Source organism: Notechis scutatus, chromosome 4, assembly GCF_049901735.1.
Source record: "Notechis scutatus isolate UNSWTSFEM ecotype Mainland chromosome 4, rNotScu1.2, whole genome shotgun sequence".
In the NCBI taxonomy this organism is placed as follows: domain Eukaryota; kingdom Metazoa; phylum Chordata; class Lepidosauria; order Squamata; family Elapidae; genus Notechis; species Notechis scutatus.
This window is the reverse complement of record NC_142012.1, coordinates 153,094,191-153,114,610: the sequence shown is the minus strand read 5'-3', so window position 1 is coordinate 153,114,610 and position 20,420 is coordinate 153,094,191. Positions and strand designations below refer to the sequence as shown.

General features: G+C 37.3%; 1 protein-coding gene across 1 annotated transcript in view; it reads right to left on the bottom strand.

Annotated features, from left to right (window-relative positions):
• FNDC3B (fibronectin type III domain containing 3B) overlaps positions 1–20,420 on the bottom strand; it is a 322,478-nt gene that overhangs the window by 206,578 nt on the left and 95,480 nt on the right. The window contains exon 3 of the mRNA XM_087965339.1: positions 10,428–10,503. Within this exon, the coding sequence (XP_087821465.1) occupies positions 10,428–10,503 (76 nt within the window). The remainder of the gene's footprint in view (positions 1–10,427; positions 10,504–20,420) is intronic.

Here is a 20,420-nt window from a genome sequence, read left to right as displayed (position 1 = left end):
GAATGATGTAACTTTTGAATTAAGATGTTCTGAACTCAGCGAATGGAACAGATGAAAATATGAAGACGAGTGGCAGTCTAGAAGTAGGCTTACTTACAAAAAGGCCAAAATATTGATCAGAAAGTATAAAGTGGTATCATCTACAATAGGTTGTTGAAGATGTATATAAAAATAGGAATTGAAAGTTTGTATATTATACTCCAGCGTATAATGATAATGGAAGCACCAGTAAGCACTTTGTGAATGACTGAATGAATGAATGAATGAAATCTAGGGGGAAAGCTATCTTAAAAGGTGAGATGAATGGAAGTAGGAATGAATCAGATTGGTTAGTGATAGGTATCTGTTTAGAAAAAGGTATGTTTTGACCACATGTTTAAACATAGCAACTTATATGTACATATGTCAATCGAATAAATATAAACCTAAATGCATGAATCCTTATAACTGAGATATATACGAAGGATAAGATGATGTTTAGAAGTCCTTTATGTGATAAAGAACATTATTTGATAAGAGTGGATCTTAGAAAAAAGCAGGCAAGGAGAAAAAGGATAAAAATGAAAGAAATGAGAGTAAAAGTCAAACAACGAATGAATGAATTATGGTAGGAAGAATGAATGAATGAAAAATGAATGAAAAATGGAGTAGCATGAAAACTACATTGAACTTATTGGAGGGAATGACTTTATAGTGTACCACAAAATGCAAGGAGCAACACTAATGTGAAGAATTGGTGCATTAAGAAGATTAGCATGGGATCTTTGGCATAGATGTATGCTCTAGTAATTTTTATTGAGCCCTAATTTAGTTTAGTGAGTTTTGGTTTTTATTTTGCTCACTACCCAGAAGTTCTTGGATAGATAGATGAGCAACCATCTAAAGTGGGTCAATATATACATAAAATAAGAATGAAATGGATGGAATTGTGAACTTAAAGTAGGAGTAGATGAGAAAACATGCATTTTTTTCCTATAAAAACTGAAGATGAGAAATATTCTATATTGTGTAGAGAGATAAAAAAGAATGTCACAAAGACTGTAATCAAATTCAGCCAGTTAAAAAAGGCAAAAAATAAGCAGCGTGAGTTTGGTTGATAAATAAAATTGTTTTGGAAGTGGTTTCAGAGAATTATGCAAAGAGACTCCAGCAGAGCAAATGGTATTAAAAATAAAAGCAATGAAATGATTAGGGATAAAACTGCGGTGAAAAAAAACACTGGAATTTTAGATGTTATTTGTGTGTGGTCATGATGCACCAAAGAGTGGAACTGGAATAAATGTTATAAACATTCATTTTGAAAGGAAAAAAAAATGAAAAGAAGGTCATAATTGTTGAGAGAATGTTGGAAAAATGGTAAGATTGTAAATGTAGATGATTTAACTGGAGAAATGTTAAAATATGTCTGTGGTTTGCTTAGAGTGGCTGCACAACTTGTTTAAAGCCTGCATGTGAAGCCTCTGTCTGCACCTAACAATTGAAAGAATGCTATGATTCTTGATAAAGACATCAGGAATCTATGAGGTATTATATGTACCTTTGGGAATATCTAATAGAAAGAGAGCAGGAGAGGTGACAATGAGCAATATTTGGAAAATGCAGTGTAGTCTTATGTTCCTGAGTAGCAGTCTGCAGACAGATATTTGCTTTTCAATAAGTCACCAAGATATGTGTGAATGTGGAAAAGCTTATTCTGTATTTGTTGATTTAGTGAAAGTGCATCATCAGATAAATAGGTGTGAATTGTGGTGTGTTTTGCCTGAATATTCACAGAAGCATCTGGTGTGTGTGTGTGTGTGTGTGTGTGTGGTGTGTGAAGGAAGAACAGAATAACAAGTACAGCATCACTGTATCTTCATGTAGATCCTGTTCTTTTTTTAAAGTATGATGTGACATCATGTGCATATAGGAAAGATCCTGCAGAGGCCAATCAATACAGAATTTATGCTAAGTATGTTTTGCTATGAAAACAAGTTTTCAGTTCCAGCAAATGTAAAATTCTCATGCCCAAATTTTAAAAAATGAAATAAATTTAATAAAATTTAGAATAAATAGAACAACAATGTAATGTAAATATTAATAAACTGGAAATGTCAAAACAAATATATTTATTATTTTATTTATTTTTTATCCCAACTTTATTATTTTTACAAAAAACTCAAAGCGGTGAACATACCCAGTAGCTTTCTACTCTTATTATAAAGCCGCAGGGAAATAATAATAAAAAATCCAGGCAATTCAAATGAATATAAAGATCTGTTGCAAGCTTAAGCTGCCTCCAAGAATCTGAACTAATTATAGTCAAAGCAAATTGGCAGTAGATAAGAGTCAAAGGAATTCAAGGAGAGCTGGACTTAGATGAGCGCAACAGGACTCAAGACTGATGATGCATTTGACCCCTCCCTCAATCTCAGCCTGGTTATCTCCGACATCTATTTTCCCTACAACAACCACCCTATGTGGTAGATTTGGCTGAGAAAGTGTGACTAGCCTAAAGTCACCCAGTTGATTTTCATGGCTAAGGCAGGAGTTGAACTCATGATCATAGCTTGGTGCCTAATTACAAGATCAAACTCTCCCTCTCTCTCCCCTCCCCGTATCTCTTCTGCTCCCCTCCCCAACTGCAACCTAGTAATATTAGTTTAAGGATGATCTTTCTTGAGTTCTGTTTCATTCATGGGCCAGTCACTATCTCTCTACATACCTTATATCACAATGTCCTCAACGTATGACCACAATTGAGCCCAAAATTTATGTTGCTAAGTGAGAAATGTGTTAAATGAATTTTGTCCCATTTTACGACCATTGCCCATTGACTTTGCTTGCCAATAGGTCACAAAGGGAGATCACATGACTCTGAGACACTGCAACCATCATCAATGTGAATCGGTTGTCAAGCATCTGAATGTAAACCACCTGACCATGGAGATGCTGCAACAGTCATAAGTGTGAAAAATGTCATTCGGTGCCATTGTAACTTTGAACAGTCACTAACTGTTGTTAAGTTGAGGACTATCTGTATGAAATAAAACAGAACGAGAGGGTGAAAAACCTGGATACCAAGCTGATATTGAAAGGAAGGGTGAACTACAATTTCTGTGTATGTATTGTATTGTATTTTACTAGACTATGTGCACCGGTGAAAACATATATGCTCCAAACTTCTTTTGAAACTAAAACAACGCAATCAGGACCATCCCTGCATCAAGTCCTGCTTGCCAGTTTCTCCCTCCAATTCTTCTTCATTGATTCTTTTACATTTTAAATTTTCCATTGGCTACAAAGTGAAACCAAAAACCACCACAAAAAACAGAAACCCAGACAGACAGGCGGACGGCAGCTAAGTTTTTTTAAAAAGTGGTAGCTTACTGGGACTTTACAACTTAAGCATAAGATGGTTAGGCTTCTAGAAAGGAAGCCAATAGAGCAAGATCATTCTAACATGAAGCTAAAGTATACTGAGAAACAAAATACAAGATTTGAGAGACTGATCTGCTAGAATTCTACATCATTAAGGCGAGAGATCAATCTGAAATTCCTAGCACTTCAATCCTATCAATCTCTGGTCTACGTAATAGCAACGGCACTTAGACTTCTATACAGCTTCATAGTACTTTATAGCTCTCTTTAAGCAGTTTATGAAGTCAACATATTGTCCCCAACAATCTGAGTCCTCATTTTACTGACCTCAAAAGGATGGGAGGCCGAGTCAACCTTAAGCCAGTCAGAATCAAACTGTTGGCAACCAGCACAATTAGCCTGCAATGCTGCATTCTAACCACTGTGTCACCAGAAACTAGAATGTATAATTAAAAGTGAGGCATTCTTTGAGAAAACAGCAGCTTAATTTCAAATTTCTAATTCAGATATAGCCTCTACAACAGATTTTCTCAAGCTGCTGAAATCCATACTGACTAACCATTTAGGAGTTCTCATCCACCACAGATGGAGAACAACCACTTTGGATTCTTTTGGCTACACAAAACCTAAATTGGATAAAGTGAACAGGAAGGTGGTATTAATCATGTACACATGTACATTTGAGGCTCTTTCTAGAGAAAAAAGCAGTTTCTCATTTGAGTTGGGAGATTAGAATCTTATATTTACAGGTAGTCCTGAACTTATGACCACAACTGAGTCCAACATGATAAGCGAGAAATTTGTTAAGTGAGTTTTGCCCCATTTTATGACTTTTCTTGTCACGTTTGTTAAGTAAGCCACTTCTGTTGTTAAATTAGGAATAGAATAGAATAGAATAGAATAGAATGGAATAGAATAGAATAGAATAGAATAGAATAGAATAGAATAGAATAGAATAGAATTCTTCATTGGCCCAGTGTGATTGGACACACAAGGAATTTGTCTTGGTGCAAATGCTCTCAGTGTACATAAAAGAAAAGATGCATTCGTCAAGAGTCAAGAATCATAAGGTACAACACTTAATAGTCATAAGCAATTAAATTATACTAAGAAACAGTCAAAACAAGCAACAAGGTTACAGTCATACAATCACAAGTGGAAGGGGATGGATGAAAGGATGGATGGGAGGATTACTAGTAATAGTAATGCTTACTTAGTAAATAGTTGGACAGTGTTGAGGGAAATATTTGTTTAGCAGAGTGATGGCATTCAGGAAAAAACTGTCTTTGTCTCTAGTTGTTCTAGTGTGCAATGTTAGTAACACGGTTGTTAAGTGACTCTGGTTTCCCCATTGATTTTGCTTGTCAGAAGGTCACAAAAGGGGATTGACTGACCCTGGGACAATGCAACCGTCATAGCTATGAGTCAGTTGCTAAGCCTCTGAATTTTGATCACGGGACCAAGGTTGACGTGACTGTAATGGTCATAAGTGTGAATAATGCTCATAAGTCACTGTTTTTCGGTGCCGTTGTAACTGCACTAAAGGAATTGCTGCAAGTCAAGGACTACCTGTATTGTCTTGATTTTACTGGACAAAAATAGTATACCGTTTTTAGCATTTCCATCCACCGGCCATTGACTAGTTCCAGTGCTAGTTTTAAAAGAAAGAGTTGCTCTGTGACAGCCAGAAAAACTGGAGATTAACCAACTAAAAGGCAACCCTTTGTGCCCATATTTCAACATGCTCTTTCCTTTCTTCATCAAGGGACTGAGTGTTAAAGCGGAGCCCAGTGCAGAAATTCAGAGCATTAACACAAATGCTTTTCATTAAAACTCAATCATCACTGCAGCAAGAGGCTACCAACTGAGATTAGGAATTGACTGATTGGAGAATGTCACCAGCTTTCAAGACTGAGAACTGAAAACGAGTACAGAGAAAGACTCAATAAAAACAGTCTATGCAGAAACCTCCTAATCTTAAACACATGTTCATGAATAGAAGCTGTATGCGCAACATGTTCATGTTTTAAAAGAAAAAAAATTAGGGATACCAATAAAGACAGAACTTGGAATGAAAGACATGGATTTGCACAGAACGAGAACAGCCAACATGGGGCCAATGTGCCTACAGGTTATCCATAAAACTCCCTGGCTCACCTGATTGCAGCCTTTTCTTTTTTAAAGGCATATTTTTAATTAAACCATAATTATATGGGAAAAAACCCTGCTGCAAATCATCACCTTCACATCCCATAATGACTCTGAGCCTCACCAAGACAGCACAAACAGTCTTAGCAAATAAAATTAAAGTAGTTCTGCCTAAAGCTTTTGGAGGAAGGCTCATAAAAAGACCAATGGGAAAGGGAGGAAGTAGCAGGAAGTAACCACACTTACTTGCCCGTTGTTAAGGAAGTATTTGGGGGGGAGGAGGTAAAGGGCTGTTGTGATGGATGTGGCCAAGTTGTCAAGTATAGTAATTGATTGATTGATTGATTGATTGATTTGATTTGATTTGTCAATTGCTTACAAGGTAATAGGTATAAGTATAAACATGAGTAAGAATACAGGAAATAGATACAAATAAATGAGGACAATAGGACAGGGATGGTAGGCACGATTGTGCACTTATGCATGCCCCTTACAGACCTCTTAGGAATGGGGTGAGGTCAATAGTAGATAGTTTAAAGTTAAAGGAGTGGGGGGTTAGAGGATGTAACAACAGAGTCAGGTAATGCATTCCAGGCATTGCTTCACTGTTGCTGAAGTTGTACTTTCTACAATCAAGTTAGGAGCGGTTTACATTGAGTTTGTATCTGTTGTGTGCTCTTGTATTGTAATCCAATAGACGAGAACAGCTCAGGGTTAGTTGCCTATGGAGATTCTCAGTCATCCAGGTCATGGTTGTCCCAAAAGTGCTTTTTTCAACAGGCAACTGGACTTTCAGGTTTTTCTTTGAAGATGTTTTGTTTCTCATCCATCTTCAGCTTCTTGGAAGAGAAGCGAAACGTCTTCAAAGAAAAACCTGAAAGTCCAGTTGCCTATTGAAAAAAGCACCTTTGGGACTCAGGGTTAGTTCTTAGTGCTCCCAGGTTATTTCGGAGTTGTTTTGAGGAACTCATCCCCTCAAACATCAAATGATCAAGGATCGGCTCCAGACAAACAATCATGCGGAAAATAATACAAGAAACCACCAAGGAGGAGAGTACACATTCCCCATCAAAACTGGCAGGGCAGGCTATTGCAAATATAAAGAGGAAGCACACCACTCACTCACTCACTCACTCACTCACTCACAGGGAAGATATTAGGTAGCTAGGTAATTAAATGTCTGCAAACAAATAACCAAACTGCCAGACTTCCACAGCATAGTAATGATCCCTTTGGTATGGTGATTAGACCAAAAAGGCAGCATAGCCTTGGGGCAGGAGCTGTAATGCCACACCAATGTTGTCCACCTTCTTCGTTCTGTTGTTATGCACATTTACAGGTGGCTGTTACACAGCTGGACATCAAAAATGGAAGAATAATTGCTTAGAAGAAGGATTGGAAAGATTTAGATCTTGGCATGAAAGTTATCTAAGGAAAACTCTGATAGGATCAGAGCAACAGAGTCAAAGGTCAAGAAAGGCATTTCAATGGAAGCTTACATAGAACTGGCTGGTCTTTCAACTTATGGTTTTGAAGAAGATGCTCAGCAGACATCTAACAGAACTGACCCAACCAATGACAATTATTTTCTGAACCTACATATATAAAAAACCTTAATCATAAAGTCACTTGGAAAGACACACACCATGTGAAACCACAAATAGTTTTTAGGACTGTTGCTTCTTCTGGACTAGACAGGTATGAATAGGTTAGTCATAAGCACTAGTCATCTTCATTAGTTCCCTTTTCATTTTTCCTATGAATAAATGAAAAAAAAAAGCAAAGCAAAAAGCAACAATCATTTCATTGAAATGATGCTATTGGAGGATCAGGAGTGAATCGCTCTTTTTATAATATGGAGCTCCAATGATTAGTTTTCTTGCTTTCATGATCGCCTGGCTTCAAGCAGGGGAGGGAAAAAAAGAATGTGAAGGGGGGGAAAATCATAGCCATAGGGCAGATTTATTTACCATGAATGATTCACACATAGCATGCATGGCTGTGGGCATTACCTCTCCCAGAACCTGGCAATTTTACTCCCCCCCCCAAAGCCTGAGCTTAACTTGAAGAGTTTCTGCATTATAGCAAGCCGTACAAATGTTTCTTTCAATGTTTAGCATGAATTATATATTGACCAAACACTTTTCATGTGGCCTAAGCAAGGAAAATCCAACTTGACATTTATTTTCTGGCTTTCCATGTCTCTTTCAAGGACAAAACCCAAGTTGTACTAGAAGCAAAAGTCAGCCAAGCCCTAGAATTCTACACTGTCACTAGAAGTGTGAATCTGAAATTGTATTTTAAACTTTGCCTACATTATATGCTCCCTAGGTGGTCTAAGATAAGGTCTCCTCTTTCAGTTTCAGCCATTATTTACCCTGTAGAAAACGGAGTAAGCAGTGCCTTTACTTGAGTACATATTTTTATCCTATGTTTCACCTAAGGAATTTAGGCTTGTACATATCATTTCAACTTCCTGATCCCTTTTATCCCCACAACAATTTTGTGAGATAAGTTAAGGTTGACGGCAATTAATCCCAAGTTATAAGTTGCATGGATGACTGGAAATTTGAAATGTGAACTCTCTGTCCAATATTTTATCCATATAGCCTTCACTGGGTGAGCTCAAGCATTGCCTTAAACCAAAGGTTATGGAACTAAATCAATTTGAGTGGGTTCACATATCTTGCTACATCACAAATCAAGGGTAAACATCTTCTGAACAAAGGGCCATCTTGCTTCCAATGTGGGTCGGACCACTTTAAATACACATTTGTTTTATTTTAATTTGTGAAGGTTTTTGTTGTTGTTGATCATGACATTTTATTGATCATAAGGAAGAGGGACAGATGGAGGAAGAGAAGGCGCACTGTAAGATTTAGCCTTTTTCTTCCTCAGTGGAGGGTACATTTTCAAACAGAGGCCAGATAGTCATCTATCAGGGATGTCTATGGAGATTCTCAATCATCCAATCCAGGTCATGGTTGTCCCAAAGATGCTTTTTCAAGAGGCAACTGGACTTTCCTCGAAAAATGTTTTTGCTTCTCATCCAAAAAGCTTCTTCAGTCAGAACTGAAGAAGCTTCTTGGATGGGAAATAAAATGTCTTCAAGGAAAAACAAAGAAAGTCCACTGCCTCTTGTAAAAGCATCCTTGAGTCATCTATCAGGGATGGAGTACTTATTTCTAGAATATGTAGGGAGTTGACTTGATAACCTCTTAGGTTCCTTCCCAATATGAATATTCAACAACAGTGGTACCAGGACTCCTTTTCAGTATGATAGCTCCTTTACAACAATAAATAAAAAATGCTGCAGCCCATTCCATTTTTAAAATAGATGGAACAGGAGATGAAAAAGAGAAATCACTAGACTAGGGACTAATAGACCTACCTACATTGCAGATCCTTATTTCTGGGGGGGGAGGACTTTTGGTGGGTTTGAAGGAATGAAATGAGAATGAGGTATCAATAACAAATTGATATCAAATGAGAAGGAAGGAAGGGAGGGAGGGAGGGAGGGAGGGAGGGAGGAAGGAAGGAAGGAAGGAAGGAAGGAAGGAAGGAAGGAAGGAAGGAAGGAAGGAAGGAAGGAAGGAAGGAAGGAAGGAAGGAAGGAAGGAAGGAAGGAAGACCAGCCTAATATTTTATAGAGGGATTTACAATTTATTGTTTTTTAATTAACAGCAAAAATAGGAACAAAAACCTCAAGGATGATGATGGAGACACATACATAAAAAGTAAAGTATGGGGGGATTCATGACTTAATTGGCTACTTAAGCAGATGATGTTATTATTCTTTAAGTCCTCCAAATCCCCAAATGGAAGAGATCTGAAAATGTTGCTATATCAGCTGGGACCAAACTTTTTGTACCCTGGCTGTAAACAATGGACTGCAAACCACAATGTTTGGGTTACAGGCTGTACTAAGCCTAAATCAAAATGCTTCATTATAGGATGCCATGCTTAAATGGAAAATCTCCATGCTATGCTTTGGGTTAATCTTCCAAAATGTATTAATATGTGTGAAGCATTGTACTTATTTTAACTCAATATAACCCCTTATTTTAAGTCAATATAACCCCAGCTTTGTTCAGATTGTTCTTTCTTAAAAAACAATGATCCACCCCCTACCCCTTGTGACCTCTGTATCACTACCACAATCTGATAGAGTAGGGGTCTTCAAGCTTGACAGCTTTAAGACTTGTGGACTTCAACTCCCAGAATTCCTCCTCCAGTCAAATTAGCTCAGGAATTCTGGGAGTTGAAGTCCACAAATCTTAAACTTGCCAAATTTGAAGACCCTTGTGATAGAGGATCAAAGAGTTCAAAGGGTTTCTGAAACAACAAAATGTAGACAGAGTCAGGCCCATCTATGAGCTACTTGTTCTGTTTAAACAAGGGCAGTATTCAAGGTGATAGAGACAAAACTAAGAGAAAGTAAAAAAAAAGTTCCAAATTCAAAAGTTAACCACCTGCATGATGTTTCAAAATCAGAATTAGGCTATGCCAACTGATTTCTTTCTTGCCTCTGCCTGTAAAAATCTGATTTCTATTTTAAAAAAGTGAACTTGTGTTATAGTAAAAATCCGTATCACTAAAGATCATCTTTCTGGATGTCTTCCTTTGCCTTAGATATCATAATTTGTTAAATAGATGTTGGAAAATGATTTAAGCTACTGGGTTCAAAAGGAAAAGGTAAGGCTCAAAAAATCCATACTTATATAAGCTGCAGATTATCCAGATGGTTTTTCAGTACTTTGCAAGGTGGAAAACCTTTAACATTTTGTATATTTGAGCTTTCTGAACCTTCTTTAAATTAAGGAGTCAATGTCAACAGGAATTCATTATCAATATCACAGATGAACATTCAAGAAAATAAAGCATGAAACAAAAATTTTGTCCTACAAAATCTTCCTTACCTTGAATGCACTGAAGAGTTCCATCGTCACCCCTTATGGTAAAAGTTTCACCTGGATTAACTTGAACAAAAATGACCTGCCCCAGAAAAAAAGAGAAAGAGACCAACATCAAAAACTTCAAAATATTTCAGTTTATCTGCACAGTTCACAGTACTGCAAAAAAAAAAAAAAAAAGGTTTTTGGGAAAAAATAATCTAGGTAAATGGAATTCCAAAATATGATTACACAACTTGCAATTCTTTGAATTAAGTTATATTTAAACCTACAATAGAAAAGCCAACATATTCTTTAAAAGGAGCCCAAATTTTCATTTGACGTCTACAAAGGTCTAGCTATATAAAAGAGGTTCAAAGGGCAAACTCACTGAAGAATATCATTTTAAAGCAGAATATATTTTAATAAGTCAAAATACAAAACCTGCTATGATCTGCCAAGCCCAAATTGCTCATGAACCAAAAACAAATAAAAATGTAAACAATCCCAGCCAAGAAAATGGTGCTGATTAAATAATCATCATCATCAACCACAAAAAAATGCTGATCCAGCTATACACAACTGTCACCATTTCACAAAATAATTTCTGAAACCAAATCAAGATGATGCTCTTGGATTCTGGCCACTTCATCAGGTTTATTACAGAATTAGACCAGGAGGGTCAAACTCAGTTTAATTGAGGGCCATATCAGGATTATGTTTGACCTCAGGGGCTGGGGTGGGTGTGGCCAGGGTGGGTGTGGCCAGCTTGACATCACTCGTATTGGGGGTGCCTGCAGTGGCCTGAATACTCTGCCAGCAAAAATGGGCTCCCAAGCTCCGTTTTCAGCTGCATGCAGCCCTCCCGAGCTCCGGTTTCACTGGCAGAAGCACCATGAGCCAGTCCTTCACTGTTTCCAGGGTGACACCATGGGCCAGATCTAAGCAACCCATGGGCCACATCTGGGCCGCGGGCCTTGAGTTTGGCATCCCTGAATTAGACTATAAGACTGCTACTTCTTTGTCCCTTTTAATTTATAAAATATTTTAGCCTGTTTACTTTTAGTTCCTCTTCATTTTATTGTCAATGTCATTGTTTCATGGTATATCATAGTGTTCAGTTGCCTAAGTAATTCTATTTGCTTATGCACCAACCGAACTCCAATGATCGATTTGTGAAGACACACAAATGTTTCAAATAAATAAACAAAATTTATTCCAGATGAGCTGACTTAAAAGTAGAAACTGCATATTTCCCTCTTCAAAGTCACGTTCCTACAAACCATTATAGAGAGACAAGATTCACTGAACATACTGGGACTTACTGCAGAATGAAACAGAGCAGCAATCTTATCAGCCCGCAGAATAGATTAATCATCCTCACAGGGGTGCATTCCAACTGAAATGGTCTTTGTATGCTATCAACTTATTAGAATGAAAAGAGGAAGGAGACTGAAAAAAGTACACCATGCCAGGGAAAAGACAAAACATTATGAATTATTTAGGAAAAGCATTAAAAAGAGGACAAGGGTAAACACCATTATATCATTCCACAGTTTATCCACATCTGGGGTGCTCATTAGGGGAATGGAGGCTAAAACATATAAAGAACAGTTGCTGGAATTGGGTATGTCTAGTTTAATGAAAAGTCGGATTAGGGGTGACATGATAGCAGTGTTTCAGTATCTGAGGGGCTGCCACAGAGAAGAGGGGGTCAAGCTATTCCCCAAAGCATCTGAGGGCAGGGCAAGAAGCAATGGATGGAAACTATTCAAGGAGAGAACCAACCAAGAAATAAGGAGAGATTTCCTGACAAGTGAGAACAATTAATCAGTGGAATTAATCAGTGGAATGACTTCCCTCCAGAAGTTGTGGGTCCTTCAAAACTGGAAGTTTTTAAGAATAGATTGGATCATCATTTTTCCGAAATGGTATATAGTTTTCTGCCTGAACAGTGGGTTGGAAGACCTCCAAGGCAGGGGTGGGATTCTACCAGTTTGCACCTATTCACTAGAACCAGTTGTTAACATTCTAAGCAGTTCGGTTGTTAGAAGAAATTACTGGCCTAATCCTGTAAGGAAGGCAGGATGGAAACATTCTGGTGTTGCTTACAGAAACTGCCTCTGCATTAACCCTTATTACATTCTTGGCAGGACTAGACTTCTTGTCTCAGGAATTCTCTGGGGTTTTTTCCCCTCCTTTGCTGGTACTTTGCTTGTGTGGAGTGACAATTCAAAGTTACAATGGCACTGAAAAAAGTGACTTATGACCATTTTTCACACTTATGACTGTTGCAGCATCCCCACAGTCATGAGTGGCCAGGCAAGGAGGTGCGTGCCTCGATGAGAATGATGTTGAGTTGGCCACACACAGCCAGTAACATGACCACCAAGCCATGCCCACCCAGTCACATGACCACCAAGCCACGCCCACCAACTAAGCCATGCCCACAGAACCGGTTGTTAAAAAATTTGAATCTTACCCCTGGCTCCAAGGTCCCTTCCAACTCTGTTATTCTGTTCTGTTATTATAACAGCAAGATGAAGAGTAAGAGAAAAGATTGATGAGCTTTCTCTCCTATGAAGAATATTTAATGGTTGGGATTGTCTTGTTTAAGAGGAGAATAATGGAGTAGAAAATGATTTGGAACTGCCCATTGTCCCTCTCATCCAAGAAGCCTAGAAGGAGGGCTAAATTGTTCATTTCTCCACTATTTAATTCTTACAAAGGTCATGACTGGCCCAAACTTCAAAAAATGTAGGAATTTCAATCTGGATTTTTTTAATACAACTCTCTAACTATAATACACATAGGAAAGTAAAAACCATCTTGAGATTCACATTGCTTCAACCAGTGCGATTGGATCATAGTAGAGCCAAACTACACACAAATAAGCATTTTGAAATGAGTTTTAAGCTAATACCATTTATTATCATGGGGCATTCTAAGGGATGAAGCATAAATACTTTGGCCACCTAATGAGAAAAGAGAACTAATTGGAAAAGAGGCTGATGTTGGGAAAGATTGAAGGCAAAGGGAGAAGGAAAAGGCAGAGGATGAGATAGTTAGTTGGTGTTATCGATGTGATGAACATGAATTTGGACAGACTCTGGGAGACAGAGGAGGACAAGGAAGGAGGACAAGCATGTAGTGGTCCATGGGGTCACGAAGAAGCAAACACAACTTACCAACTGAACAACAAATTCTAATGGGTAGCATACAGATACTATAAACGAATCAATTCATTTTTTTATTTTTTTTATTTTAGTTCAGAAACAATGCAAAATATAGATAAAATACACTAAAATATAAGCAGAACACTCCTTAAATTACAAATAAAATACAAAAAAATGAAAGATAAATAACAGGCTAAGAAAAGAGAAAAAATTCCATCATTTGTATTAAATTCATCAATAATCACTTATTATACCATAGAGTACTATGGAACAGTAAGAACATTATCACAAAATAATATAACATCTCAGTACAATATGTTGTTTCACCCATTGATTAGTAGAAAATATTGCCTTTTTCCAGACAGATGAGTTAAACATTTCCAAAAGCCATTTCTCAACATCTGGAACAATATCAGTTTTCCAAGTTCTCAATATCATTATTTTGGTCATCCATCATGCAGGATACAACCATATTCATCTTCTTCTGGATACTCCTAGCCTTGATAGCCATATACAAATAACCTCTGGTCTTTATTGGTTGAGACAAATAGAGGTTGAAAAAAACCTGACCAAGTGACATCTACTAATAATGACTGCAATGACATCTGTGATGGATGGCAACATTTTGAAGCTGCCTAGCTCTTTACAACAAGCTCTGTCATTTAAAATCCTTTAACATGAAGGATTTAAATTGCACAAATTGGTATTCATAAACACGCTACCTTTGATTTTGGAGCTAGGTAGCAGCTACAGATCATTTTACCTTCCATGGGTTTATCTTATGCCTCCTTTCAGCCATTATTGCATCTTGTGATCGCTGAAGTATGCCTTGCATGGAAAAGGAATTCTCTTTGTCTATCCTGGATCTGTCATCGTGCCAATTTTTGTATGATTATCCAGATCCTAGCTTGGTGGAATTTATTTTCTCACAATGCGATTAATGTTAGAAACCCCCATACTCCTGCTTGCCTCCTTTCTTCTAATTTAAAAAGGCCTAAGTGCATCCCTTCCACATATGTTGTTAGTTCCCAAACCAACGCAGCTAGAAATATACGGCTAAAATAAAGATTAGCCTTATTCCTACCTCCCTTGTGTCCAATTTTAGACAATAACTTCAGGAAAAGAACTCGCCTTCTTTTCTTGTTGGGAAGTAAAGTACAATGGATTTTGACAATAAGATATATAATGAAAAGTTAGAGGAAAAGCAAAGGTAATTCATGAAACATAAGGGATGATTGCTGGCAGGTAATATTTAGGTGGAACAGTCTGGGGACTTAACATATTGCATGTCCAGCACCATGCTTCAGTTCCTAATAAATAAGTTGGCAAGAACCAGCTGCAGGAACATCTGCATCAACTCTTCAATGCTTCATCCCAGTTCAAATGCCTGAAAAGCATCTTTTAGTTTATTTCAAGATGTCAGAATGGAATTGGAAATGAAGTCAACTCTATGGGAATTCCTTCAATTCCTTAACCACTCTACTGCTTTGAGGATATGTTTTAATATGCACTCAGACTCCTGAGCAATTATGAATTTGGTCACTCAATTTAAGGCTCTCAATTTTAATATATAGATCACTGCAATCTCCTCCAACATACATTATCATCATCACAACATTGCTGATAATGTGGGGTGTGTGTTTTTTACTGTACATCGCCTACATTCTTGGTTGACTGAACTAAATGGATAATTTATTGCTCCTCACTTCCTTCTCTTTAAAAATCTTGAGACATGTTTAGGATATGTAAGCTGTTCTAGTAGAGGTTTGTACTGTCTTTAAATCCAGTGACCTTTCCAAATTATCAAAGCAATGAACCCCTTTCAAGGCTAGAAACAAAAAGTTTAGTAAGTTAAAAGAAAAATGTGAAGACATTATATTGGCTTTGAAATGACTATAATTCTGCTATAGCTTACTATTATGGCTAAATTATAAGTTTTAGGAAGAGAAAATGCTAGTGTGGATCTGCAACAAGGATTTCACAAGTTACTCATTATAAGGCGCAAGGACAGCAAAGCGATCAGGATTTGAATTCCAGGAAAGAGAAAAATACCCTGATAAAAAGGCAATCTATCTATCTGCAATCTTGGTTCAAACAGCAGTTAAGAGACATCTGTCTCGCAGCCTGGAAAGGCCTATGAATTATTCACAAGGACCACTGTTTCCTTTAAATAAAGGCACGGCACATCAAAACACAGTGATGGAACCGAGAAGATCAGACTGAGTTTTGCTCTTTAAAGGCACATGTTCTTTAAGTTACGTGGCATTTTGATAGCATTCAAACTGGAGCACTTTCAGAAATGAAGCGCTGAAGTCTGCTTTCGAGAAATCAGAATTGACTCCATGCTGCCACCACCCTTTTGGCACAAGGACATCTTCCATCTACCAATTCCACTAAGGGTTCATTCCTTCAAGATGAGCTGTATTATGCTTCCAGTGTTCAGGAAAAAAAAAATCAGGATACGTGTTTCCTATCAAATTTTCTTGAAACGTTTTAGTATTTTAGTGTTCTAAAAATGAGGAAAAATAGAGCAATATGTTTCTCTGTGTTTTCAATTGAATAAGAAGTTTAAGGATTGAATTCGTCTCGTATGGATCATTTTTTCCTTGGGTTTCTTTTCTCTCCATAGACTTTATTTAATCAATATTTGGTTGTTCAATACATATTGAAAATATGTAAGCCATACCAAAGCTCACATCCGTCTCAGTGGTACCATATGATCTTGAAACTTTGGCCTACTACTAACTTACTTATATAGGAAATGCACTTTGCCCGAGATTAAAAGTGCCTCCTGGAAGAGGTTAGTTACTCCTGGCACCAGTGATGGAAAAGAAAGATTTTTTGCCTTTTCAATGTGTTTACCTCTTCCATGATTCAGGCCTGCTGCGTTACTATAGCAACCAGACAATAATCTAGAGTCACCTCAAGACACTCGGTTCAGCATCTTAATGCTCAATTTCCTCTGAGAAAAAATGCAAAAAAAATTACCATCTTTCCAAAGTGTTGCAGAGAGGGCCAGGTTCCATTAAAAAAAAGTAGTTTATTTTTTTCACAGTGATATATAAAGGATACTGGTAAATACCTCTCTCTTACTATTCTATGATACTGAAATCTATTCATGGATGCATTTTTATACAAGCTCATAAACATGTTATGTCTCCTAGCTGTATTGGAATTGTATTGTCTAGAACTGCCATCCTGTTGAATATGTTGGCTACGAATTTTGGGAGTCATACTCTTGGGAAACCTGAATGGAAAACAATGCTTCAATCTTGATGTCAAATGAAAGAAATATTGACTAAATTTGTACAAAACAGCCCTGGTGGTGCAGTGGTTAAAATGCAGTATTGCAAGCTAATTCTGCCGACTGCCAAGAGTTCGATCCTTGTGGGAGAAGGTTGACTCATCCTTCCTTCTTTCTGAAGTCAGTAAAGTGAGGACCCAGATTGTTGGGGGAAATATGCTAACTCTGTAAACCACTTAAGAGAGAGCCATAAAGCACTATGAAGCGGTATACAAGTTTAAGTGCTATTGCTAATATGCTGAAGAATCATGGCTTACTGTTCATACACTTTTGGTAATAATAACCACAAAATATAAAAATCTGCAAATAGCGATAGAATGACTTTGGCAAAAGACAACAATAAATGTCTTGGATGTAATCTGAACCATCCATAGCAGCACTTGACCAACAGCATTGACCAATTATCATGAGTCAATTGCAGAAATCAGCTTTATTTGGAACAATTTACATCCTACAATGTCTTTCTGCCTTTACCAGGTCCTTGGGACAGGTAGGCAAAAATGCCAAATCCAGTTTAAATACCTGACTGACTGTGCAGCCAAACATAATAATAAAGTTATTGTTTCTGAACCTGAACACACTTCATAATCATTCCTTCAAGCCTTCTCTCTCCATAGAGAATGATTTACCAGATACAAAGAAAACATAGAGCCGAAAACTAAGAGGAATCATCATAGCCTAGTCTTCTGATCTACCAAGGGGTATCACAAGGAAGAGGACTAGATTTATTCTTCTTAGCACCTGGTGGTACGACAATAACAATCAGTGAGTGGAAGCATTATAGTAAGAGTTCCAAACCTGCTCTAAGGAGGAATTTCCTGACTGTGAGAGCTTACTACGCAATGCCTCTTGAAGACATGGATGCCCCATCACATTGTTGGTTTTCAAGAAAAGACTGAACAGCCAGTTGTCCAGAATGGAATGGAGATTCCAGCATTAAACTAGAAGATATACAAGCTTCCTTTCAACCCTGTGATTCTGTATCAACAACATGCCGGTAGGGAAGAAGGAATCAAAATTGTGATGTCCTACCTGTCAATGAATACTTCAGCTTCAACCATAACAACACAAGAGCACACAATAGATACAAACTCAATGTTAACCGCACCAAACTTGATTGCAGGAAATATGACTTCAGCAATAGAGTGGTCAATGTCTGGAATACTCTACCCGACTCTGTAGTTTCTTCCCCAAACCCCAAAAACTTTAACCTTAGACTGTCTACTATTGACCTCACCCCTTTCCTAAGAGGTCTGTAGGGGGCGTGCATAAGCGCACCAACGTGCCTACCGTCCCTGTCCTATTGTTTCTCTTATTCTTCTTTTATTTTTCTTATATGTACCCATTTCATGTATTCACAACTATGTATACACTTATACTTATTATCTTGTAAACAATTGGCAAATCAAATAAATAAAATAAATAAATAAATAAAAATTAATAAGATTGCGGTCAAAAACTGTGCACACACAATCCTAGCTAAGGAACTGATCCAAGTCAGGAACAATATAAAAATTGAGTGAGTTAGAATCTAGTTTTACCTTTAATGCTGTTTCGGATGGTGTTGTCAAATAAACAAAACTGTGATATCCACCCTCAGACTGTCACAGGTTCTAACTACCGTAGTTTCCAAATCAATATTTATCAGGGAAGTCTTATTTTGACCTAGCCTTAGCAAGTAATAAGCTGTTTACTCATGAGTAAAAACAAACCCCTAATAATTAATGGATCTGTGGAAGTCATACCACCCCCAAACTGAATACAAATTGTGTCTTCAAGATTAATGGTCCTTTATAAGCCTTGATGCTTTTAAGAGGAGGGAACTATTTTTGTGCAGATTTCTGTTTGCCTGTTCCCACTTTTGGGTTGTTTCCACTAAGACCTCTCTCTTTAACAGAGGGGAATATACAGATAATTTCTATCTTTAGATTTCCTTCGCAGGAACTTTTTAAAAATTCAAATTGTGCAAATTCTGCCAGTCTGCTGGAAAACACCACTGTCCTCAAAAGCTAACGTCATCATTTTAAAGCAGAAATATGAAGCTAAGAACATAATTTGCTCCAACAGTATAATCAGGCAACCCACAATCCTGATTATGGATTTTTTTCCTGCCACTTTCCTCAAAGGAAAGGATAAAACACAACTACAATACAAGAGTCTTCATAAGAGACCCACCACGCTATTCTTGATTACAGAATAACCAGTCATCTGGTCATTAGCACTCTGAGTTGGTTACTAGCTTTTCAAACAGACTCTCCGAGAGCTTATGAAGCATTTTGAAAATAAGTACCCACATTTGAAGTTTATATTTTGCTTTGCAGCTTTCTTGTTAATTTTTAATATATTTTTTTAAAAAAATCAAGTTGGATATGAAGTCAAGTGGTCTTCAAATACATCAGCAGCTATGGTCAGCTATGGAGTTTGTTGGAATTAAAGTTACTCTAGAGATCTCAACTAAGAAGTATACAAGTGACATATAGCTATATATTTTTTCTTTCTTGTTTCTTGGGCGGGTAGAACCCCTGAACAAACATGTGGAGGTGCTACAAAATGGATGAGGACCAACTAATTAAGCAGGTGCAGAAATTGGGGCTACATCTGGGTGAAATTATATACAAGGAAACAGAGCTTTAGGAAATTATTCCTACTAAAAGATGAGTCCATACTTCTGTCCCTTGTTCCTGTCCATTCTTATGGTGAAGAGTTTGGAGACCAATTAATGTATTTTATTTAAGAAGAGTTTGGAGACTAATTAATGTATTTTATTTATTTATTTAATGGGGATTAAGAACCATGTCACTTAAGGCATATTCACAGAGGTCTTCCATATACATAGGTCTTTCATCGACATTTAGAATGAAATAAATATAATTCTGAAAAAGACACTTTGGCCCACACTGTTTCTTCTTCCAGCTTAGTTGCTTACTTCAAAGTTGTGTGTGTTCTTCTGTATCTGTGTGTTTTATGCTTTTTTAAAAGACAGAAAGGTTAAGGGGCCAATGAGAGTTTAAAAAGTAATACATAGCATCTTGGCACTAATGGGCATCATGTTAAGCCCCCCCCCCACTGCCTAAATATACAGCAATTTCGCTGTTAAATTTATTCATTAATCACTATCCAAAGTGACTCTATTAAAAATGAACATTACATCTAAGCCCAGCTGTTTGTCTAGAAACAAAAATTGCATTAAAGTAAGCAACAGCAATAGACAGTGTCAAGCCAATCAGGCTCTGGTAGTTGCCCCCAAATGCCTGATGTGCATACTTAAATGTGGTTCATGATATTTTCTCCCTCTCTCCCCCAACACTCCAGTTCATGCCATTAACTTCAGGGCCCTACAATAAAGATATTATATGGCTGGGATTTTCAGCATACTTTCTCAGAAGTTGTTAAGCTTGAAAACTGAATAATGTTCTATTTGAGGCCTACTGGGTCCGAATCATAGGCTGAAAATCATGCCATCCTCTTGCTGTACTGAAAAGAAGAAGAAATAGCTACAAAGACATGTTGTGTACTAGGAATTGATGCATCTTGTTTTAC